Genomic DNA, 25,097 nt, shown 5'->3' with positions numbered 1-25,097 from the left:
CAGAGCTCTTGCTGGTTTGACCGCACGCCCGTGGCGTCACATACAGCGGCGCTGGACCCGGAAGTACCATGTATGGTAAACGCATGCTTCGGTGGTTTGTCCGTCTATTCCGCATTTTGAGCATGCACCCATGTTTTACGCGCAACGAGAGTATGGTTTTCAAGAACAATGTCGTAAAGAGATAGACGCACATCAAGGGCTTTTGTTAGCAAGGAGCTGTTAAGAGATATTTTACCTGTAAATGAGGTGTGAAGCACATCCTATCTACATGCATGCCTTTTCACTCATGTGCATTTCATTTCGCCTGGATTCCAGTCAAAGGAAATAAAATTAAAGACGTATGCGTTGAATTTGCTTTCGAGAAAGACGAACTAACCACCTGATCACCTTGTGCACACGGATAGAGATTCCATCCGCTTAAAATGTGGGAACACCTCCTTTCCTATCACGCTCCGAAACTGTCAGAGAAGTCAGACAATAGCACCTATCAAGTAGTCTCCCTTTGAGGAATTCCAAACCAAGTGTGGTGTCCGAATCAACTCGAAGACATGGACACAGAGGGATGAAAGGCCTGCTTTACGAAATGTAATCAGATAGTTGTCACTGTCGCCAGCGTTACGCTATCCTCTTGCAAATGGGACCGACTTACGCACTGTCAGACAATGATGCTAGTATTGCATTGCAAGAGCTATTTGCAGCAACTGTGAATTGGCTCTCCGATCCTTCTACATATCATTTGACATCGTTGAGACTTTACGACGGCTGCTGCTGAGGTTATACGGCGTCGCTTGCCTTTCATCCTGGCAGGAAAGGCTGGCATCGCGAGGAATAGATATTTCCATATATTCTGATCGACTTTTATCACAATATGTTTCGTCCAATACCCCAATCCCAGGACGTAATCATTCCAGTGCGCCGAGCAATGGCTTCTCCATAGTCTGGACAACTGAACCTCACTGCCGAGACTCGTCACAGCTGCCGACTGCAGTCATTCCCGCCACAGACCGTGCTGGAGAGACGGTTCCATGTGTCGCACCATGCCGGGAGACAACACGAACTGAGCAGCGGCCGAGCTCAGCAGGACACGAGCTGAACAGCGGCCGAGCTCAGCAGGACACGAGCTGGGCAGCGGCCGAACTCAGCGGGACACGAGCTGAACGGCGGCCAAGCTCAGCAGGACACGAGCTGAGGCAGCGGCCGAGCTCAGCAGGACACGAACTGAGCAGCGGCCGAGCTCAGCAGGACACGAGCTGAGCAGCGGCCGAGCTCAGCAGGACACGAACTGGGCAGCGGCCGAGCTCAGCAGGACACGAGCTGAGCAGCGGCCGAGCTCAGCAGAACACGAGCTGAGCAGCGTGTAGGTACCAGCCAGCCCTTACCCAGCATGACTATTATGTGCTGGGCAGGACCGCGCGCCAGCCGTCCCCAGCGTGACTACCAGGTGCTGGGCGAGACCGCGCGCCGGCCGTCCCCAGCGTGACTACCAGGTGCTGGGCGAGACCAGCGCGCCGACCGTCCCCAGCGTGACTACCATGTGCTGAAGCGAGACCGCGCGCCAGCCATCCCTAGCGTGACTACCATGTGCCGGGCGAGACCGCGCACCCGTTCGGCGGGTTGCTGACACGTTTCGCCCATGGCCAGTGGCCACCTTACCACTTCGGCGGCCATGATAGATGGATGAGTATGTTCGGCCAGCTCACCTTACCCCAGCATCACCTTGATGTCATCAACCACTTTCCCCTGCAGAACACTCCCCGTCTTTGACCAGCGAGTATCGTTCGCCCTCGGACACAGCGACAGCGCCATCCTTGACCCAGTTTGTCGAGATGGTGTTTGACGTTCACGGACGCGGGACGTCGCATGTAGAAGGGGATGTCCTGAAACAACAAGAGTTTGCGAGGCATGTTAGAGTTCTAACCGAGCTACGAATATCGAAAACAAGATGTGAAATTGGACGGATCTCTTCTCGCCGCTGAAATCAACATCACACTACCGACTAATAACAAAGCCCAGTCCACGTTCTTATGTACTGTAAGCCATGATTTTGTGGCTCTCATTGCCTTCATAAAGTTATGGCAAAACAGTCGGCTCTATCTGAGTGAGTAGAAGATCATACCTTGCTTATGCGGTGACCACGCCATCCAAACGCCTCAGAATGCGTTACCGGGGGTTACAGTGCGTTACGATGTCTTATCACAATATTTCAATGTGGGGCCAGATCCACAAAGACTACCCGCCCAGGTCGGGAATGCGGACGCGGCCTACCGTGTACACGGTCTTCACCAGCTCAGCAACGGTGCGAGCGTCGGGGTCAGAGGCTCGGAGCGCCGTCATGAGCTGACGCTCCCGCTCCAGGCGGTGGTCGATATAGTGCTGGAATCTTCTCCACCGGATTCTGGAGAAGACGCACTTTCAGACGCAAGACTGCAGCATTCTCAAGACCACTTGGCCGAATCATTTGGGGAAGAGGAGAAACCCCGGAACCCTAAAGAATGTGAGTGATAAGTCAAAGCACATAAAAATAAAGGAATTTGTTGCCTGTTTCAATGTTTTAACTCCACAGACATCAAACGTCAACAAACGTAAGGTCATAGCCGTGCCATAATGATCGAGCGGTGGCGGCACTGCCCTTCCATTCCAGCACGTGTCCTTAGAAAGCATTCCGAGGCTACAATAGCGCTGTACGGCCTGATGGAAGTGACTCAGTGGAACAGCTTGTGATGTGCTCTCCGTGTGCCATGTAAGCCTACATTAGGAAACATGGGCCGTGACGTGGGCAACCATCCTTACATCGGGAGCTGGTACCTGGAGACACATGCTTAAACGATGTGTCATATTGTCACGCCACGTTGTTAAGGTATTCCAACAAAGTCGGTTCGAAATTTTTTAGTCAAGGTTATATATGATGCCCTCATATATGTTCCTCGGCCCTGTGTTGTAGTCCAGCCATCGCAAGCCAGAAAAGGGTCAGATGCCCTCGTAACGTGGCCCATCCCATAACCACGTATATGTTCTGAAACCTTTAGAACATTTATTTGAGTGTCTCCAAATGGTTTTACACATTCTTGCTTTTTAGGGCACAACATTTTTCTTCTCCCATGACCGTATAACGTATAACACCGCATGTTTTCATTCTACTTAATTTTGCATGTTTATTTTAATTCTTTATCATAACCATTTATTCACATTCCGCATTCATACATGTCAAAATTTGATAAGGAGAGGGTATAAATGCCCAGGCGCCCCCATCGAAGGGCCTACTGTGAACGGCATTACATGCAGATAAGAGTACTTCGTTGGACCTTACTCCTCGCCGATAGATGAAGAGACGTTCAAAATCGATACATTGGTATTCTACCAACCGGCGCGTGTCACGACAGAACAATGCAATCACTGACGGCTGCATTGCATCCGTCATAGCAAACACAACACATATACTGACTGCTCGATCATTACATAAGGTTTCGACAAAAGCTTTGTGTCCGAAACGTCAAGATGTCCCCATATTTTCAACATCTTCTATCATCAACGACGAATAAAGCCAAGAGAAACGGTATTAATCTCAGGAATGGATTAGCTGAGGAGACTGGTCCCACATGAGGAGGCATCACTCATGAGCACCTGGATCGCACCCATGCCCCACCCAGAGCCGCTGCTCTTTACGGGGACCCGCAGACTTACCTCCACGACAGGTCCATGGCCGGGGTAATATGACGCGGGGCGCCATCTCCAGCAGCCGCTGCAGCGAGGCCATGTAGTCGGCCAGGTCCTCGAACACCGCCGTCGTCTCGCCAAGGACACCAGTCGCCGCTGAACAGGACGCCGCCCTCCGCTCATCATCAGCACCACGTGGTCCGTGCAGTGGCCGGGCGTGTGCACCACCACACTGCGGGCGCACCGGGCGGCGTCACGCGCGGGCTGGCCCAGTACGGCCGGAGGCGGCGGCCGCCGCGGCAGGCCCGGCCCGCACAACGCATCGGACGAGCGCGCCCCGGGCCCGCCGCGGCTCGGCGGCGCGAATGCGACGCGGGCCCACTGACCGACCAGCCCTCCTCCGCGGGATAGACGAATGCCGCTGAAGATGGCGGCGGTGGACGGCAGAAGGAATCGAGCCGAGATCGCGACGCAAGCCCGTCAGGAATTTCGTACGATCAAGCTAGCCGGCTGGGTTTTTGCTTCGCAACACTTGGGTCGGTACCAAATGCAGGAAAAAGGGAGTCATTCTACGCCCCATTCAGGATATCCAACCGCTTCCTCACTCCCTGAGAACAGTTGGAAGCCTCATAAGCATTCGCGCTCACTGGTCACAGCGAGCAGCGAGAGCGTGAGACCTCTCCTGGCATCGGCGACAGCGGGGCCTACCGGAGTGTGGCGCCCTCTGTGCTGATGACGTCGCCGTCACTGAGCAGCGTCACACCGGGCGTTTCCGCCGCCTCCGGGCGCGGGAACTTGCGAGCCTGGCACGTCTGGGAGCCCAGAACCGGCGTCACAATCAGCCATGCAGCGGGCTCGGGGGACAGCGCACATGGCAAAGACCGCACGCAGCCGCAGCGTCGACGCCACCCAACACCACCCCGCTGGTCCTTTGGACTGAACGCTTCCGTTCGGCCAAAGCACAACAGTAGCTACCCGCCCCCACGTCCACACAGATGAGGGCATTGCACTCCTCCCATGCTCTCCGGCAGGTGTCGGGAGCGTTAATCAGACGGTGACGTCAAGTAAGCCGGCGACCGTCAGTCGGACGCGGGGCGCATGCTCGGCTGAACAAGTCCGCAATGTTGGTCACGCGCCAGCGGAGTGGCATACTTGACTTTTTCGAACAACCGTGATATCTACTTCACACACCTGCCGCCACTGTGGCCACCACGCTCACAGTCACGCACAAGATATTTCACGATACCAGGAGCCTAGTAATACACAGTCGGTAGGATCTTCTCGGCCTCACTGCATGGAAGCGGGACGCGCAGGCTGCCGACCGCGCCGCGTACCTCCGAGCCGGCGCCGGATGTCGGCCAGCCCGCCCACATGGTCCGGGTGCCAGTGGGTGAGCACGACCTCCTGCAGTTCGGCGTCCGCCTCGCGAAGCACCCGCTCGAGCCGATCCACGTACTCCGGCACCGACGCGCTGCCCGTGTCCACGAGGATCCGCCTGCCAGCATCGTCACGTGCCGCACAGCCGCCATACGGCGTATCCCCCGTGGGAGCCAGGATCCGCCGGCTGGAGCCGCCACGTGCGGCGCACGGCCATCGCCGATCATGTCATCACACGGCACACCGGTGTAACCAGCCTCCGCTTGGTCATTCTGTGACGACTGTGCGACATATGCAGCTCAACACGCACTGGTGAGAGAGACCAATAACGAGGTCAGCTCTGCCGTTTTTGACGGATCGAATCGTGAACAGTTACAAGCGCCCCACCCACCCCCGACAAAACATCCAAGGCGTGTTTTAAGGAGATTCTACCGCGAAGGTGAGCCGGGAGAACCGAAGTGGAGGGGGGGGGGAGCCGGAAGACCGGAAGTGGAGGGGGGAGAGCAGGAGCAAGGACTTAAGCTGCCCTTCAAATATGAAGCCTTCGGACCTGAGGTACATACCCTGCTGCCATATGCACCTAGGTTTTTCTCCCGGTGCACAATTTTGTCTTCTCGACCTATCCAGTCGCATGCGTCATATCATCGGTCCTACTAGGAACGTGCAACTTCACGATTGGGAAGACATTTTGGGTGAATCGGGAGTCACTTGGCTTTCCCCTTAGAATGTTGAAACTGACATGCCAACATCGACGCATCAGTGATAGAAGTAACCTTGTGCATCGCACCAGAACAGTATTGCCAAAAAATAGCAGCCAGCCTCAAATAGCGCGGGAATGCGTCGCTCGGTGCAACAGTTAATGCATTCATGCCCACTAACGGCAAGCTTGGATTTCAGGCCTGTGATTGGTCAGTTTATAAGCAAGTTCAAGACGTGGAGTTCATGGAGTTCACATGGAGCAGCATGGAGTTCACTGGAATGACCAAACCACGGTAACCCTTGATGACAGGGTTCATCGCAGGTTCTAAGGCCAACGTCCCATGGTCAGTTTGGCGATTTATTCTCTGTGGGCATGGAACATCTACCAGCGAAAGGGAATTCCAGGGATAATTGCAACAATCTCCTGAGAATCGGCGCTCCCATTTGTGAGGCAATAGTTTTCGACGTACCCCGTCTGAGAGCTCCAGAGAGGCAGCGCCGAAGCGCTTTTCAAGCTATCCGAGTGGTGGCTTCATCAACGGTGCCCTTACATGTGGCATTTACACTCTACACCATCTACTGTGTGCTATGCACACTCAAGCCAGCGACCAGCGGCATACAAAAATACACCTCGGCTCTTCTGTGAGAGGTACAGAGATCGACATCCAGCTAACTCTTCACCTCCTGTTAGAAGTGGACATCCAACCCGCAGTTTGCGACGATCGCTTATTTCAGTACTTAACTGAAATTTGACAAAACGCTTCGCAGCTATGTTTTTGTATGCAAAGGAAATGTGTGCATTCTCTGAATTGTCAAGGACTCGTCTGTGATCCACAAATTTATGGAGCACATTTCAGCGTGGTGCAAATATCTGTGGAAGCTTCAGGCTACGCTTTCAAAAGCAAAACAAACATGCTAAAGCTATGCCAGGCAGTGTTCTTGGAAAGGGCCAGACCATGCCATCAGATCGCTAAATTCCAGGTCAAAAGCAGAATTTAACGGCGAGCTCTTGGTGAGCACCATGCACGGCGCAGCCTGTCGTGACCTCTAACGTTACCTGACCTTTAACGCGGCGGCCGCTGCCACCGGCCGCAAGTGGTCCCAGAACTGGGAAAAACAGTGAGCATCTGAAGAATCCTGGATCTGAATCAGGGAAAAGCACAAGCGTGGGTCCATTTTCGGGACTATTGACCCGTCCACGGGCTGCGAGACCTCGGGACGTACCGTCTGCCTGTGCCGACCAAGTAGGTGTTGGTTCCCTGCAGCGTCATCGGACTGGGGTTGCAGGCGAGCACGCGGGTGACGGCGTCAGAGAGCTGAGCGATGCCCGGCAGCGGTGTCAGGCCCGGCTGCAGGCGCCAGCTCTGGAGCCAGCCGAACGTCTTGAACACGGCGCGCATCAACATCGCCTGTCGACAGAGACCGTGGTCACGTGACGACGATCGCTGGCTGAGACCGGGTCACGTGACGACGATCGCTGACTGAGGCCGGGTCACGTGACGACACCGGCTAACTTCTCTTGAAAGGACGCGGTAGGCGTGATTCGCGAGAAGCGTGTGTTCACGTGAATAGACACGTGAAGAAGCAAGCGCGGGTTAAGTCAAGCGTAGCGCGCAACCGCCGCTTGGCCACGGGTCGACTTCGACGCAAATCGTTCTCGGAAGACGCGAGCGTGTCAGTCCTCTCTGCAGGGGCGGCCGATATCCCCCCCCCCCCTCCCTGAGGAAGTTCAACGCAGCCACTCGTCCTGGGTACCCAGCCACCTACGGCCCAGCGATGACCAAAAAAGATCATTTCCAGGTTTGAAGCAAACTGGTGACATTCCGTAGTTTCAAAATTTTGAATGCAACTTTTGACGGTTATCGAAATTTGAAGCAGCATTCTGACAGAACGAGAAAAAGCCGTCATGTCAGGAATATTTTGCAGGGCGCCGTATTCTGCATATGCGTCTAGAAGTTCTACGAACATGCTTTTAGGATGTGGGCATTAATGCGCTTGAATGACTTCAATATTGCATAGGACTGTTGAGTGTATGCGCCCCTACTTTTCAGATGATTGTACTTTGCCGTGTGCCTGGACAATACTGTGAGTGAGAAATAGGAGGCATTCTGTGCAGTTCGTTTTCACAAAAAGTTACTTTGCGGAAGATGGACGCGGTTCTTACCTATTTTTAACTTGGTTTCCCGGACAGGATTCCCAGTAAGAATTCAGCTGCTGGCACTATCACTTTTACGGCATCGAGCATAAGTTACAGGTCATCACCAGCTGTTTATATCTATGCTAATGCGGAAAATCGGTCTGCTACGAGAAATCAGGATGCTGTGACAAATGTTCGCTGCATTTAAATTCGATGCGAAGCGTCTTTGCCGCATACAAGGTTGGCTTCCAGCTAGCCGGCTAGCGGACTATCGGTGACCGATCGCGGGACCGTTGCGGCTGGCTGACTGTGGAGGGCTGGGAGGTTGAGGATCCGGGAAAAAAGGTATACGCACAGATAAAAGCCATGAATTTGAGATGCATAAATCCACTCCATTGAACTCGTTCGTCATTACGATTCGCACAGCTTCAAAATTAATTACGTGTTTACTACGATGTGTTATAATGTTAGAACGTGTTCACGCATACTTAAATGGCCATCCTATCGCAGTGGCTGACTGTCACGGGGAAGGTCATTGTCTTAGTGGGGAACAGTACGGAAGTTACGTACAACCAGTTATTTGTCTAATGAACGCTGGGGCTGCTTGGGTCCCGCTTAGCATCTCGTTACCCTGTAAAATCAGTACAACTTATTTTTACAGATTTTTACATGAATTTGGCTAACTTTACCCAAATGAGCAAAACTTAATATCGCCGATTTTACAAGGTAGCGAGATGTTAAACGAGAACCGAGCAGCCTCTGGGTACTGTACTGTCTGGCAAGGCCCGGCAGAAATTTCCCACGGCGCGTCGACCTAGGAAAATTTGCTGAGCTCTTGAGAACTCATGGGAATTTCCAGTTTTTCCAAATTCTCCAGTTGGTGGAACTCCCCCACCAGTGCTTGCGATCTTCGGTTGCTCTTGGGTTTTAAAATATATTTTTACTATTTTGATAACGTTCGAAAGGATGCGGGAGACATTTTCAACTCCAAGCCCATAAGTTAAACCAATTCTGGGATCATTTATCAGTCATTGGCAATCAACTGTTCACAGAAATAACTAGCTGGCTAGCCGCCGGTGTCGGGTCGATGGCCGCCGACTCTAAAAACGACTAGCCGCAACAAATGTTGCGTAGAGAATTTCAAGGCAGAGTTCATTACGTTACTTCGGTGTCTTGAAAATGAAGCGGTATTCTCATGCCCCTGGACCCTTGACAAGTCCTTTTCAACCAGCCAAAGAGCTGTCAGCCATGTCGCTGCAGTCAAGCAAGCCAAGTCACCAATAATACCATCTGACCTCCATCGTCAAGTGCAGATTGATTACACGCAAACTATTCCTTGCTCTAAGGCAGCGAATCTGCGCCTCTCCCTTCACGCCACCTGGCTGCATGTTGATTTCACTGATTTCCGACTCGCTTGCTGAATAGAAGTGTTCCTGACACTTGTCGAACACGAAAGCCAATGCGGTTCTGTTTTGGATGCTGTCAGACAAGCCAAAGCTCTCTGAAAGATGGGAAATATGGGCAACAAACTAGGATTAGGGATCGAGTCGCTTGATACAGGAACGTTGGTGTCAATTTACCGTTAATATGCGATGGTGCGCTAAGAATCGCTAGTCACTATATGTTCTCAGGATCCACATACGGAAATAAAGCGTAGTTGTAGGCATCTGTCCAGCTATAGACGCGCTAAAACTACTTGAACTCGCGGTTCAGCCACCCGAGACGCGCGAACCAGCGCTGTTTTAGCGGTCACTTCGCTTATATTAGCACTTACTTAAAGCGTTATTCTGCCCGACCCTAATTTTAAAGTGGTTCATACGCCGTTGGTCCCCGTATACTATAACCCCCACCCGAGGTTTAAAAACGCCACGAGGGCTGTAAAGGCATCCCAAGAAATAGAAGTTCACTTCGAGCGCCCGTGGGACCTTGGATAACGTTGCGGTTTTGAGGGGCGCCCGTGGCGTTCGAAAATACAACCGAGCTATCTTCAGGATATCCTGCCCCCCCCCCCAAAAAAAAACAACCAGACGCAAGAAAAGGCTTCAAAGACGCCGGCGCGCGCTGAAGGAGTCTGACGCGCCTCAGTGTGTGTGCATAGCGTTTTAGCGCTGCATTCATTGAAACTGGTGCCCGTAGATAGGGTGTATCCTTCAAATTCCTGGATCGATTTCTGGCTGGCCAATTCGTTCGTTGCACAACGCAAAAAGCTGACCGACGTGTAAAGGGGATGTTCAACATTTCTATGCGGTTTTTAATCGAATTAGCCATCTTGAAGGTCATTCGGCACAGTTCACAGCCCCGCCCTTCTTGAGAACCCAGACTTCTCCAGTTTCTGAGCTACACGCCAGCGAAGATGAGGGTTTTCGGGGGGAGTATTTCAAGGTCACTCAGGCATTCATGACATAAAAACGTCATTCATGGTCGAGTTATTCATATCCGGCATTCGTGAGCACGATTTCCAGATAAAATGGCCGTCAATTAGCTCTCGGTCAATGTTGTGCAAGGCACGATGACGTAATCAAATAACTTATCGAGGACATATTTGCTAAACCGAGAAATCATGTGGTCTAGAGCAATCTTTTGTATTAAAAAAACATGCCAATATATATAAGCGAGCTTGTTTCATCACATCTGATGCTGGTTTTAATATCTTCAGCTGTGAAGCATTCCCTTTAAGGTTGTATTGAAACCATATCCCAATATCATGCACATCACTCAGCACAGATCGAACACCTAAAATCACGCAAGGTTGGCAGCGCCAGCTCATGCAAGCCGCGCAACTAATCCACATTCAAAACTTGCATTCATGCTCAGCGCCCCTAGCTAACGAATATTTCACATTTCTGCCACCCATACCCAAAGCTTGGTCACGCCCACGCCACCCACGACAAAACTCTTTCATGGCAGCAATCATCCCACTTAAAATTATCCATGTCCCTCACAATCCCGGTCAGAACTTTTTTACGCACGCGGCCACTCGCTCAGAACCTCTTCTTGTCTGCAGCAATATATTCAGAGCATCGTCTTGCCCACAGCACTGCTCTCTGGACTATTTTCAGTCAGCGGCACTCCCAACTGGTACTCCTTCATGTCCGCCACGCCTCCACCCAGAACTCCTTCGTCCATGGCGTCCCCACCCACAAATCCCGTGCGCCCATGAGTTCCCACTCAAAACTCCTTCATGTCCGAGGCGCAGAAGCGCTGGATATCGTCCATGCTCATGGCGCTAAGTCGGAGCTCGAACTTCTTCTTGAACTCGGCGAGCAGCCGGGGTGCGTCCTCCTTGCCCAGGTGACGCTCGGCCAGGCTCTGGAGCGGCGCCCACGGGTCGGTCGGAGGTGCCGAAGCCGTCGTCTTCATCGTCACCAGGAACACCTTGGCGCCGGGCGTGAGGCGCGACGACGTCACAGTCTCGTCGTCCTGTAGCGTCTTGCCACGGTATACCAGCTTCTGCGTCTGCTTGGGCACCCGGAGCTTCGACTCCACCAGCGTCTTCAGCATGGATATCGTTGTATCCTGTGAGACCTCGACCTGGCACTCCTCGCCCTGCAGTATCTTTACAGTGATCTCCATGTGAGCTTGGCGCGTCTGTCTGCAACAAAGATGGTTGTTCAGAAATGCCAGCCGTAAACAACAGCGTCGAAGCCGTGGCTCTTTTTCACAACTGCTGACATCGTCCAAACCTAGACGTAACACGACCGCTTTAAGCCTCACACAGGTCACGCGGCGATGTACATGGCCAAGGCTGCTGCGACCACACGCTTGTCAACCAGCCAGTGGTGCAGCAGGTTCTGGTACAGCCGCAGGTCTTTCCTAAAGGAGTCAGCGGACAGTGCACCCATGTGGGTCTCCCCACCATTGTCCGCTGGGGCCCTTAGGAATGGCCTAAGGCTGTACAAGGAGAATCGCTGCTCGAGCAACCGTTGCACTACCGGACGGTTGACAAGCCCACGGTCGGAGCAGCGTTGGCCGATGTACCTCCACTTGGCCTGTCTGAGGCCCGAGACGGTCGTGCTCCGTCTGGCTTCGGGTGACGTCCGCCCTCGTGACAACGCAGCTATGGCAATGACGCTGTCGGCCATCCCAGCGGCGGGCCATTTTGAAGGTGTTGCGCCATTTATCGACTCGGAGATACAACTGTTGGATCCGGTATGCGAGTCCTCTTGGCTGGTATTCCACCTTATTCGGATCAGAGGCAGCCGGTGGTTAACAAGCGACTTGATGTACGGGAATGAGAAGTAATCACGCGACGCGAGGGTCTGCTTGGTAGCGACATTGTTTTCATTGACACGGGTTGACATTTTCTTTTCTTTTGGTGGAGGTCGAACAGACGAAAGCGTGGTCCAAGTAAAGTCAGGTGCGGTTAAAAATGGGGTTTAACGAGCCTACACGACCGTAGTGAACACACAATCAAGCTCTTCGTCGGAAGTATTTGTTTGATTCTCATCTTGACACAATTCGAATATTTTTGGTTTTAAGCATTGCTTCCCCATTCACGTTCTGGAGAATGCCACTTTCTAGAGCAACGGCAACTAAACAACTGCATATCACAAGCCGTGCCAGTAGTCAGCGCTGGTTTGCGGCAAGTGTGCATAGAAAAACTTTGTATGTCTCTTGTTCGGAAGATAAGGTTTGCGTGCCTTCAGTTGGTCAAGATAGAGCACGGAGGGGGGAAGCTGTAACGTGAAAAGTTTGTAAAGTAAAACTTCAAGCAGGCTAAAGCTTGTGTGATAAAATGTTCCTCGGGAAAGTGTGTAACACGAAAGGTTCGCGCACGCAGAAGTCAGCAGTGTATACAGGAGTTCGTCAAGCAGCATCCATGACAGGTGTGTAAATAGCAGCGCCTTATTGGGCAAGCGTGCTGTGGCCGGTTTTTTCATTTGATCCATTTGATCGCTGTAGGCCATTTCAACTTGCTTCAGACTGGTGATAACTCTGCCCCAGTTAAGTGACCATGGTGATAACTGGTGATAACTCTGTGCCCCAGTCAGTTATCACCATGGTCATCCACCCCACTCAGTCATCAAGACCATCTAGAGCTGTTTCCTGTTTCCAAATTCCCGGCAGCCAGCACACTTAAGGGTGGGTGGAACCCCTAGGGTGATGACAGCCAGCCAGGTGCTGGCGGTCGTGAGGTGGTCATTTGCCAGCATCAACATTTACATGCCGCACTGCTGCAAGGACCAAAGCGTACCCATTTTTGGAGCATGGTAACATCATCTTGGGCACGTTCGGCAAACTGGATCAGGAGCGGCTAGAGCTGGTTCAATGATGAGCTACCTGCCTTGTCCAAGAAGTGAAGCATCAGCTATATCCTGAAAAACTCCTACTCCTCAAGCCATGCTGGATGTAATGCCACTGTCACGGGAGAGACATGGCTGGGCTGCAGTATTTCAAATGTTTTAGAGAGCCATGCCCCTGTCAGTGCAGAAATTCCTGACAAAACACAATTCAAAGAAGACAAGAGAATGCCTATGGAGGCTGATGGAACCTTAAACTATGACGCTTGTCCATTGAAACTTGTTCGGCACTCTGATCATAAATAATTGGAAATGCTATTCCATCTGAAGTTGCACCACCAACCTCTACTATTAGGCACCAAATCCACAACAAGCACCCAGTCCATACAAATCACCAGTCCCATACAAAGCAGCAGGTGCATACCAGGGCCAAATTCCCCATTATCATTCCACATATTCCCCGTAATTCCCCCAACAGCTGTCCTCGAATCACAACCTGATGTTAGGGGTACCTCAGCACACATCAGTTCCTATGGTTCAGAGAATAGTTGCTTGTGTGTGACATATGCACTTGCACCATTGTAGGTGGCAGCTCAGGCAGGTACCTCGCCAATGAAGAATGTGGCCGATGTGATCTTCACCTTTCAGTTGATGCTTGTTTTCTGGACCATGAACTCAACCATCAATCTGTCACACAATGCCAATGCCGTTGGTTGAAAGGCTAGACAATGCACAGGCATGTACGTGCAATTACAAACGTTTTTCAGGGATGCATTTGCCTTCCTTCATGACTTCAGTGATTTAAAAAAATAAGGTTATCGCGCTTTGGTCAACGTTTCACACTTCATTCACACAACACCTGAACCGACGTCTCACCTGGCAGTTTGATGTACCGTCTAGATGTCAAGAGAGCTAAATAAAGCCACCTGGAAGCCACAGCCGCGCCTATAAGCAATCTAGGAAATTCAGCCACAGAACATCGCGATTACAACCCACTACAAACCAGGGGCAACGTCCACGGGTCAGGATGCGTTTTCGCGTTACGCCCGCGGAGTATTTTCAGGGGCGTTCAAGCTTAACTCGTCCGATATTTCAATTTACGCAATCCCTTAAGGACCCGCGGCGAAAACCACGCAACTGCTACATTCGTGGTACCAGAAGGTGTATGCAAAATCAAGCTAACGTAGGGGTCCTTATCTAGTTGCAGCGAATGAATGCAGCGGTTGTCCGCTAAAGCTGCTAATATCTCCGAAATTGCACGCTGTGAGCAGCATTGATATCTTATCTGTGGAAATCGGCGAGGAGACATAAGGTGAATCCAAGGTAATCCGATTGGCAAATCTGTAATTGTTTGGCTAAGGGTCTATTCCGGGCGTGAACGTGCTTAAGACCAACTACTATCAAGGCCTTCCACGAAAAGGAAGGTTGCATGTAGGCCATCAGCGGGCCCAGAAATGATCGTTTGTGGTGCCTGTGGGTGGGGCTCCTGCAGCTGATCGACTGTCATTACCGTTTACATATGTATGCCTGTGTCTTGCATAGGCCTTCTTTCATAAATCTATTCCAAGCATTTTCATTGGATGGATTTCTGACACCAGAGCTATGCTAAGCAATGCTTGTTTTGTAAACCCTGACCTGTCATCTTATCATGAAAACTCAGTTCCATGGCAGTATGTTGTGGATCAAGTTCATCATGCTGCTATACTTGGTGCCTCTGCCCATGTCTGTCATCATTACCTAACCTTCAGTGGTGGCCACCATTGGCTACAAGCCATCCCAGCATGGTGTGAATACTTAGAACTGAAGAGAGCCAAACCCACCCACTGTTCCATGGGTTGAATGGGGGCAGGCACTCCTACTGGTTGAGCCGTGGGTGCGTAGAGGTGGATGCTGTAGCCTAATAGGCTGACTTGTTTGCTGATGTCATTAATACTCAGGACAGAGAAAAGCTGTAATGCTATTTTCATGGTCCTGTGTCAGGCAGGCATGGTATGTCAGCTATGGAAGTCCCAATTTTGCATGGTTTGATCTGAGTTGTCATCTTTTGTCCTCAAACTAAATAGCTGGATGCCACTAGATAGTGCATTGTGGTAGCTTTCACCACATAATTTTATCTTGCTTGGTTTTTAAATGGTGGTGACATTGGGATCCTACTAGTATGCTTGATACTGGATACCATCAGAAAACTTTCATTAGAAACACTGTGGTGGTCTGTACCACTTTGTTCTATTTTGGTAAGGTATGAAGCAGACTCAGGTGGGGCTAATTGGACCCCCACCTGTGGTAGGGCAAAGTAGGTAAGAATCCCAGGTAGATCCAGTGTAGGGTTATGCCTGACAGGTTCTGGAGGTGAATTAAGTTCTCCATTCCAGCTGAAGAGTTGAGTCTGTAATGAGTTTGGAGATCAATGAAGCAATATCCACAGGCCTGCTGGCCCTGTAAACTTAAAGTGCTGTGTGATAAGGCGACATGTGTATGTGTGATAAGGCAACATATGTATTAACTTTATGAATTGTGAATTGGGGTATTCATTGAGACTGACTTTTTAAGTATTTGATACCTCTCCTTTCTCTTGATTTAAATGCAGCATCATGTCCTGCCATCAGCTCACACAATACTTAGCAGCCATGCAATGAGTGTGTCAGATGCCAGCCCTCTTTCTGGCCAGTTGTGTCATGTGCTGGTGAGCTGCATGGCATCTACCAGCCAGTCACTGGATGTGCCAGCTTGGAACCACCAAATGTGCCTTACCCCATGCTCTGCCAGCAGGTGGTGTGATGTACAGCAGCCGGGCCCTGCGTGTGGTGCGCTGGGGCCGCCACACCTGCCACTGCTTGGACGCTGCTGCCCAGCTGCACACCAGGCAGTTTGCACCCAAGAAAGCCCTGATCCTCACTAAGTTTTCAAGATATGAATTTGAGAAAAAGAGGCATGGAAACATTCCGGAGGTCAGTGTGATATTGACTGGATTGGTGGGGCCAGCTGATCAGTACTGTTGATGTTGATGAGTCTCCATTCTTTTGTCACCGGGGCCTGGATGCTACTGTGTGTTGACAGTGGTTGTCCTGTATGAACTGTGATAACAGACCGGTCATTGACTTAGGCGGAGCTGGAGAAGAGACTGAAGGAGCGTGGATCAGACTACAACATGCTGCTTTACCACCACTACCTGCATAAAGGCTGTGAGAACACTGTCGTGCAAGCTCTCCGCAACCAGAACATTGACACAAAGGTTGTTACAAGGTGAGCTGCAAACCTGGTGATCGTGATGCCTCAATGTAATGATTTGGATGGACATTGATACTTGTGAAGGAAATGAACAGGTATTTTCTGTCATTCATTCATGACTGCTGCAGGATTGTTTGATGTATGAATTTATGGAGGTGGTGCTTACTGGATTGAAAAATGTGGGTTAAGAAAAAGTAGGGTACCTGCAGTGCTAAGCCTTAAGCAGACATTGCATGTTGTGAAAGTTGGGAATTGCATGAGTCATGAGGCATGCAATGAAGATGATTCGACATCCATGTTAGCTTTAGCAGCTGGACACTTTAGCCTGGTAATTGATAAAGTTAAAACTGATGAAGAAGGCATGAATGCTTATGACTGATGATCATTTTGTTATCCTCAGGTTCGATTATAAATCCGATGTGATCGAGGAGTCTGACATCGTTTTCACAATGGGCGGCGATGGCACGTTCTTGCTCGGGGCGACGCGCATCCTGCATCCAAACAAGCCTATAGTGGGAATCAACAGCGACCCCACGCGCAGCGAGGGCCACCTGCTGCTGCCCAAACGATACTCGGTCAACATCAAGGAGGCTGTTCAGAGGCTGCTCGCAGTAAGCTGAGCTATCATCGCGATTTATCGTTCAATGCGGGGCTGAAATACTCGGTCAGGAATCTCCAACACCATTGACTTGTTTGGCATTGACATTTTGACGAGATGTGACAACTGACGTGACATGCTGCGGCGTCACTGGACCAGCTGTCGCTTTCGTTGATAGGAAGACTTATGCTCAGCTAGATCGGGGCATCGTCGGTGGCAGAATGGACCTTTCTTTGCTTCATGGCTCGCTTTCATTTCCGTGACTTGATTCTGCCTGGCACAAACATGTGCTGACTCGGTGTTGGCACCTCCGTGTCAAGCGCCGTAGGTGCGGTCCTTACACTGCCAACATACCGCTGGACCCTCGACACCGCATAAGCAGTTGACGCCCGCCTCTGCTCGCCCATCACGTGTGACCTTGACATGACGGACGGCTCCACCAGGGCAAGTTCCGCTGGCTGTTCCGCAAGCGGATCCGAATGACGCTGATCGGCCAGGACGTGTACAAGCCTCCGGTCGAGCTCCACAACCAGCAGCTGCTCAACCCCGAGTACAGGTCAGGCCCGGCGCCTGCGTCCCGGGGAACGGCGGTCCTGTCTGGTGGCCGAGCTGTGGGGCCTATCACTCAGTCGACAACACGTCCCCAAAACCGGTGAACCAGTCATATTTTGATACCAAGGTAGCTTGAGAGGCGGAGGAGTAGTAATCGTCCTGTGACCGAATAAAAGACAATGTTGCCTCCCCAGCAAAGGTTTCCCTTTTCACAGTGTTGAACACTGGAGCACTGCCTGGTGAGGGAGTCTTCATAAAACTGCGAGAAAAACCCATGTATGGGATGCACATTAGGGCAATTTGGTACCCAGCTATCAAGCCAATGTGCTTTACTATGCATGTACATTTGCACTTTACTGTAGCGTGCATACAAAATAAATGAACTTATATCTCCAGGTACATATTTTCCTAGTGAATGATCAGACAAACTATACATGACAGCGATAAAAAGTGCAATACGCAGGTAGGCAAATTGTCAGTTTATTTCCAAACGGTTTCTTGGTGATGCCCATTGGCAGGAGCCATCACTGGATGGGAGATCTCCACCCGAACCGTCCAAGTTACCCGCTTGCTGCTGTAGGGTAGTAGAAAGGTGGGATATCAACATACCCAGTTGGCTGAAACCATACAACTGATAGGGCGCTTTGCGCACGACACGCCCGTACCCATCTTGTTCGTGGCGCTGGTCTGTTCCCGTGGTCTGATGTAAATGATATTGAATTTGGTGGTCGTTGGTCTTGTCTCCTGTAAATAATCTGTTATTTCGTGGCTTATCGTTTTGCTGTTGTTTGCAAGCGTTCCTTTTCTTCGTGCTCGCTCTTTGTGTATGGTGTCTCAACCTGCCTTGTTTTTAGTGCCCGTCTCACATGTAAACTCATCACGAATAGCTCGTAATTCTGGAATACCACTCCCTGCATTGAGGCGACGACAAGCGACGCTTTCAATGTCGGACTGTTGGAGACTATGGGAGACTATATTATTTTTATATTGTTGTTATTGGAGACTATATTCCTTTTTAACTATCGAAACTAGCCGACCAAAGGACCTTGGCGTGGGTGCAGTGGGTTAACCTTTAGCGCACTTGCTTTGGTGTTTTTATTAGCGTGTTTGGTCCATTGTTTAGATTAAAAACAAAGAGAGACCCAGCTGATAGAAATACAAAGTCAAATGGAACAAGCTTCAGTTCTCCGGCCCACCATCGATCTGTGCATCAGCAGCTGTATTTCATCACCAGACATAGATCACTGCAGATCAACAGCCATTTCAGCAGCAGTGTACAAAAAGCCGGTAGACGCAGCACATTGCCTCAGGACCACAAGCCAATGCCCAGAACGGTGCAAAGCCAGCGTAGCGCGCTTCTTCCTCGGAAACGTCGCCAACCTGTGCCCTGACTGACGTTATTGATAACGATACCTTTACTTGGCTGATATACACCCTCATTGGCCTCTGCAAACTAATGTTAGAGGCAGTCTGTGATGCCTAGCAGCCTTCTACGTGGCATCAAAGTATCGCTGGCTTACCATATTGTGTGACCTGTGACCCACGCCATAGTGCAGTCATGAGTTGAAAGCCATGTGGTATCGATGACGAGTTTGAATTGGCTGGCATGTTCACCTCTTTTGCACTCGTAGCTTCATTCATGTTAAGCTCTTGTTCGCAGTGGGTGAGACCGGCACCATGACTTCATGAATTATGTGCAAGCAGCGTTGCTGCACTGACCGCGAACATGACCTGCGGCCGCATGAGTTTCTTCGATCCATCTAACCTCTATACGCCGGTGCGGCTTCTGAACCCGGCCGTCTATGGACAGGTACCTGGACATGGACTGGTCGAACGCCTCCCTGCCCACCAGCTACATGGAGTCCAGCACCATGGTGGAGCCGCGCGGCATCACCTACGCCAAGCAGGCGCGCGTGCTGCCCGTGCTGGCGCTCAACGAGGTAAGCCTGACGCGTCAGAGCGTGGATCAGGCGCACCCCAGCGCGACGGGTCATGGGTCCCCATGTGCCGGGCCGCGCCATGCATGTGAGCAGGCTGCTCGTAACGGCCGAGTGGTGGTGAACCATATCGCGTTCGCGTCGAGCGGATTTTCGCGAGGCTGGAAGAAGTCTTGGTCGTGTCGAAATATGTTCCGTGCTGTTGCGTGCAACCAACGCCAGTTTGACTTGCAACACCTGCAGTACCTCCCGCAGAAGGGTAGAATAGTCTTTTGTGCAGGACATTAGTGGTGGTATTTGAAGTATAATGCGTTACCGCTGTTTCGCGGAGAATGTGCTAGTTAGTGCGCAGATTTCCGAGAGGCTGGTAGTCATCTAATATCTGGATGGATCCAACTGACCAGAATAGCAGTATTGAGGCGCCCTGCTGTGAGAAACCCAAGTTCCGACTGTGAGCCTCTGGCCACGACCTCCGCCTCCCTGAGGCACCGCCAGCCGAGGCCCCGGATGACTGACCAGACCCGTTCTCCGCCGATGGTGGTTTATGGCCATGTATCTCCACGACATAATTTTCGCAGCAGTTGGCAAGGCTGTCTCCCTAAATGTGCGTCGTGAAAACTGTAGACTAGACGCGTCTGTTATTGAAAATTTTGAACGGTTTGTCCGGCTCAAGCAGTTTTTTTATGTTTCACAGTCTCACGTGCCGATACGCCTCCTAAGGGCCTCCCGGTGTCTGGTTATCAGGACATTTCCGGCCATGTTGAGCTCCTGGTGTAACCCAGTCGCGGCCCGCCTGCTCCCGTCCGGCAGGTGTTCATCGCCGAGTGTCTCTCGGCTCGCGTCTCCTACTACGAGATGTCGATCGACGGCGGACCGCAGTTCAAGCAGAAGAGCTCCGGGCTGTGCGTCTCCACCGGCACTGGCTCCACCTCGTGGACCTACAACATCAACAAGCTGACGCCGCAGGTGGTCAGCCAGGTAACCAGTGCTGGACGACTGCGGTAGATCCTAGATCCGGTTTTTTTGGATTGCTAGCATCAGCGTTATGGTATCGCGTGGTCGAAACTAATTCTAAACGCGTCTCTGACTCACCCCAAACTGTTTCACGGAATGATTGAGACGAGCCGTCAGTGTTACAGATGGACTGATCGTTCGGACTGTCGTCCTGGGCAGGTGTGTTAGTGTGCATACGATGTTTCGGCTAGGTAATTTTCCCGACGCCTTTAGACAGTAATGAGTTCGGAGAAGGATCTGAATGAGGGGTCCTAAGTGTCGTATAATAATATGTCGGCTTCGGCACACTTTTCATAACTAGGCCCATTTTACCACTAGGGTTCACTTGCTTCGTTTTTGTTCGCCGGCGGGAGGCAAGGATTAAAATCATTTGATGAGACTCGGTGAAATTAACATGCACACGATTTAGGCCTAATTTTTACCATTGATGCTGATGTCGGTGTGTTGAGTTCTTTGCATTTTGTAGGGAACAGTGCTGAGACGGGTAGCATAAATACATTATCAGATACCACAGCATTTCAGTGACCGCATCTGTACCATTTGTTTGTCAAGTGTAACGACGCCCGTGCGTCAAACAGCTAAAATTATTTTGTTTTGTCTTCGATATTTTGCTCGATATGTTACTTGTCTTTTGGTGTCGACCTTTGGCGTCGGCGTTCATAGTGTCGATCTTTTGCGTACCGGTGTTTTGCGGAATCAATATTTTGCGCATCGATATTTTGTGGTACTGTTTGCCCTTCGATATTTAGGGCATCGATATTTCATCATCAAATTGCTGACAGCGGACCCATACGCGCGCTACAATGTTCAGGAGGAGGATGGAATCCCGTCCCCACCACACGTTTCAGTTGTGTTGAGATAGAAAAAGAGTGAATTTGGTTGCTGACTATGGTCCATGTAAAGGGAATGTTCCAATTTTGAAGATATTGAGGCGGGCATATATGATGAAATAAGCTCGCTTCTACCTGTATGCTTCTAGGCGGAAAAGACTGCTTCTGACAACAAAATGTCTTTATTTGGTAAATACGCTCCTCAATATGTTTTTGATTGCGTAATGAAACTCTGCATGGCGTTGAGGTGTTGCGAAACAAGCCGCGTGAAATTGCCACTCGAGCACTCGCACGTAGTACTTCAATTCGCCGAGAGATGTCAGAGACGGTGCCGGAAGTCCTCGCTGAGCCAAATATCGTTATGGACTCGTGTTTTGACCCTTTCTCTGGGCGTCCCGGCATATTTATCCGTGAGTGTAAGAAGTTTGACTTGTGAATACGCGGTTATGGCGTCATTCGTAAGTTATTTGATTGCAAGTCTTTGTTTCCGTAATAACTAGCAGTCGTGTCCAGCTTCTTATATTGTGTAGCACAAAGCGTGGTTCGTAGTTGAGACTGGTGCAGCTTGCCCGCATTGATTGAGGGCCAAATAGGCTTGTTGACCTGGAATACCGAATGGGTTATGGGGTGGTAGGATTCGAATAGCGCTGCTATGGCGTCATGCGTGCCGGAATGACTTTGAAATAGTCTGCACATCTTTGCGAGCGCGTAGCTCAGAAACTAAATTGATCTAGGTTTTAAGAAGGACAAGCCTGTGAACTGCACCGAGTGATCTTCTCAATAGCTTTTTTAGTTCAAGAACCCATACAAATGTAGAGCATTGCCTTTAAATAAGTTCACTCATATAATTATATTATTATTTGTCATACATGTATATATATATATATATATATATATATATATATATATATATATATATATATATATAATGCACTCCACTAGGGGGCGTGACAATAAGAGGCTACCGTTCTTAGACGTACAAACCGAGAAAACAACAGGTTCGGGATGTTGTAGTACCTGAGAACAACAACCAGTCGCTCCTGAAATTCCAGGTGCATCACCTTGACATTGCTAATAAGGGCAGCATAAGTTGTCTCCAACATGGCTCAGATGCCATTAGCAATGATGGCGCAATTAGGAGGGAAATAAGCCACGTAACCGAACCGCTCCACAGGAGCAAGTACCCAACAGGCTTCATAGGCTTGTAGTCTTAAGAGCACGTTCAACGAGTATGGAAGCGAGGGGGAAGGGAAGGGAAAATGCACACCATCAGTATCCTTGCCTTACGATGACTTGTCAGAGAAACAGGTCGTTCTCTGTCGGTCAGACTGGACGAGTACAGAGGCAACCATCCGGGGTGAGACAGGTCTGGTGTAACGGGGCGTGCATGGTCAGACGGTCACCACCGCTTCGAAGTCGCTGGCACTCCATAAAATGATGCGCGGCATCGTGCGTCGCGTTCCCCCTCCACAATAAAAAGACTAAAAATAGTTTGCGGAAAATCCCCAAACATCCAGGAAACAATATTATTTTAAGGAAACACAGCGCACGCTGTCACGCACTTTTTACGGAGCGCCAGCGACCGCAGAGGCTACATCAGGCTCATGGATCATGGCGCAACAGGGGTTGGAGCTAGGGGTCCCCATATGGTAGTGGGCTAACCACTCGGCCATTACGAGATGAATAGGTAAGTTCTATGGCCCAAGTATTGCTCTTCCTAGTTATTTCAGTGGCAGAAACCTAGACTCGTAATGAGAATTCCTCTGTTGAAGTCCCCGCAATGCCGAGGAGAAAATTTGGATTGTGACGCGTACTGGGCTGGATGTGAAGACACCACGCAGTCCGTCTCAGAACTCAACGTAACGCCTGCAAACGGCCAGAACGCACCAGACGAGAGCGGTAGCCCGAACAGTTACTTCAACAATCGAATGCAGCAACGAAACGGAGCGGAACAGAACATGCCCCCCCCCCCCCCCGCCACTTCCCACCTTTTCACATGTTATTGCGTTATGTAGTCATCGCGTGCGCGGCCCACCGTTTTTGCAGGCCGATTTGGTGCATTTGATGGCCCAACACGCAATAAGCCGTCTCAGTTGCCAGGCACCTGGTGTCTGGAAACACTGAGCACCTTGATTCTGGCCTGTTTCAGCTGATGAATGCCCTGAAGCACGAGACCGGCCTGGAGCTGGACTCCAAGGACGAGGCGCTGGTCGGTCGCGTCACAGACCGCGTGAACCAGGTGCTCATCTTCGGGCCCGGTGAGTCTGCAGACCGGCGGACGCGGGTGCACACTGATGGCGTGAGCGCACGGGCGATGGACCGCGGCGCCGATGCCGCTCGATGAACGGCCACGCCCACTCTAGGCCGCTGAGAATGGCCCTGCGGACCCGCCGGCGCGGGCTGGCTCCTCACGACCGGCTGTTGCATTGCACTACCGTGAAGTTTGAAACGCGTGATGCTGGACTCAAATGGCCTTAGTAGTTTTGTAAAATGCATTGTCTTGCACCCAGTGGTGCAGCATTGATGTTTCAAAACAAACAAACAAACTTCAGTTTCAAACTTCACTACCGTGAAGTTTGAAACGCGTGATGCTGGACTCAAATGGCCTTAGTAGTTTTGTAAAATGCATTGTCTTGCACCCAGCGATACAGCATTAGCATGGTATTCTTTGCGCGTCATGCGCGACAACCTAACAGCTGCCGTTGGGCTAGAAACCGTGGGTCGCCGTCATCTGGATGGTATAACGCGGCATGAACCGTGTGACAAGAGTGCAAACCCTACACAGAGTGGATGTACGTGACGTACCAACCGCCATCGGCCATACTCCGCAATACGTGACCCCCATGACCCCTTCACAGAGGAGAACCGCATGTGCTACACGATCCGTGACCCGGTCATGTCGGCGCCGCGTTCGGCGGCCGAGAAGCGGCCCCGCGGCCTGGCGCGCCGGCTGGAGGTCCGCTCGCGCTGCTTCGACGCCAACCTCGTGGTCGACGGCGGCCTCTCGTTCCCCTTCAACGACGGCACCGTGGCCATCTTGGACATCCACGACGATGACGCGCTGCGCACGGTCGTCCTGGACGACTGACGCGGCGCTCCGCGTGACCGGGCGCGCGGCGCGGCGGCACCGCCCCGGAACGGGGTGGCTTGGCGGAGACCGCTCCGCTGGGTCGGGCGGCCAGCGGCAGGCGGCCGCCGACGGTCAGCAACCGCTGGCTCTTGTTACACGGTGAATTTGGCCTGTGTGGCCGTTCAGGACGCCTGTTTTGTTTGGAGGACTGTTGGCGGCGGAGGAGCACGTTAGCGCGTTGCTGCCTTCGGTGAAATATGCACGCGGCTGGTGCGTCGTCGGTGTGCAGCCGTCATTGGCGATTGATTGGAGGCGCACAGGGGCGTGTCCCGCTATTGACCGGGTCCGCAGTGACACGGCGGACGGGCCGGACGAGCTGCCCCACCGTCCAGCAGCGCGGAGAGGCCGCGGGGCCGACCCAGTGATCCCATGCCTGCCGAGCAACCCGCTTAAAACAGCAGGACCTCGAGCATCACAATTCAGTCATGTTAGGCACGGGCAGGGAGGTGACAAGCGCTTCCAATGCTTGTGTATTGTTTATCAGGATGCCGTGTTACGAGCGTCTGTCCGTGACTTCTCTGGGATTTCTACCCCCGAATATGTTTGCCACATCAGGGTGTGAACGTGGGCATGTTTAATAACAAATATATGCAGAACTTTTGTTGAGTCGGTCACATGAGCACACGATATTGAAACGCGATAACTGACGGGAACTGAAAACGTCTGCAGTAGCACTCGACGTCGGAAGGAGTGTCCCCATC

The 25,097-nt window shown here is 51.4% G+C and overlaps 3 protein-coding genes across 7 annotated transcripts; 1 reads left to right on the top strand and 2 right to left on the bottom strand.

Moving 5' to 3' along the window:
- Positions 1-3,303: 3,303 nt before the first annotated feature.
- LOC119100005 (endoribonuclease LACTB2-like) lies at positions 3,304-14,161 on the bottom strand. The gene is given in 10 exon segments (XM_037223123.1): positions 3,304-3,354; positions 3,682-3,708; positions 3,710-3,799; positions 3,801-3,830; positions 3,832-3,886; positions 4,363-4,466; positions 4,640-4,674; positions 4,989-5,149; positions 6,955-7,139; positions 13,984-14,161. Coding segments are annotated over 9 exon segments (735 nt in total). The 5' UTR covers positions 7,137-7,139; positions 13,984-14,161.
- Positions 11,036-11,440, bottom strand: LOC119100004 (ubiquitin-like protein 4A). The gene has a single exon (XM_037223122.1). The coding sequence runs from the start codon at positions 11,438-11,440 to the stop codon at positions 11,036-11,038; it is 405 nt and encodes a 134-aa protein (XP_037079017.1).
- Positions 12,670-24,982, top strand: LOC119101516 (NAD kinase 2, mitochondrial). Of its 5 annotated transcripts, none has more exons than XM_037224856.1 (9): positions 12,670-12,693; positions 15,877-16,055; positions 16,211-16,350; positions 16,736-16,946; positions 17,377-17,489; positions 19,296-19,425; positions 20,233-20,400; positions 23,416-23,524; positions 24,125-24,982. In XM_037224856.1, the coding sequence occupies exons 1-9, from the start codon at positions 12,687-12,689 to the stop codon at positions 24,352-24,354; spliced, it is 1,287 nt and encodes a 428-aa protein (XP_037080751.1). In that variant the 5' UTR covers positions 12,670-12,686; the 3' UTR covers positions 24,355-24,982. The 5 variants fall into 5 exon arrangements, with proteins under 5 accessions (XP_037080751.1, XP_037080755.1, XP_037080753.1 ...); XM_037224860.1 differs by lacking the exon at positions 12,670-12,693 and adding an exon at positions 14,312-14,419; XM_037224858.1 differs by lacking the exon at positions 12,670-12,693 and adding an exon at positions 14,312-14,430.
- Positions 24,983-25,097: the final 115 nt, after the last annotated feature.

The sequence above is a fragment of the Pollicipes pollicipes genome, unplaced genomic scaffold (genome assembly GCF_011947565.3).
Source record: "Pollicipes pollicipes isolate AB1234 unplaced genomic scaffold, Ppol_2.1 Scaffold_4881;HRSCAF=5763_pilon_pilon_pilon, whole genome shotgun sequence".
NCBI lineage: Eukaryota > Metazoa > Arthropoda > Thecostraca > Pollicipedomorpha > Pollicipedidae > Pollicipes > Pollicipes pollicipes.
The sequence above is the reverse complement of the archived record's forward strand: the minus strand, read 5'-3'. Positions and strand labels throughout refer to the sequence as shown.

Excerpts from the sequence above, each read along its gene's own strand:
- LOC119100004 (XM_037223122.1), bottom strand. The coding sequence starts at position 11,440 with ATGGAGATCACTGTAAAGATACTGCAGGGCGAGGAGTGCCAGGTCGAG.
- LOC119101516 (XM_037224856.1), top strand. Across the intron at positions 16,947-17,376 it reads CTGTTCAGAGGCTGCTCGCA|GGCAAGTTCCGCTGGCTGTT; the intron begins GTAAGCTGAGCT and ends CGGCTCCACCAG. Across the intron at positions 17,490-19,295 it reads CTGCTCAACCCCGAGTACAG|GTACCTGGACATGGACTGGT; the intron begins GTCAGGCCCGGC and ends GTCTATGGACAG.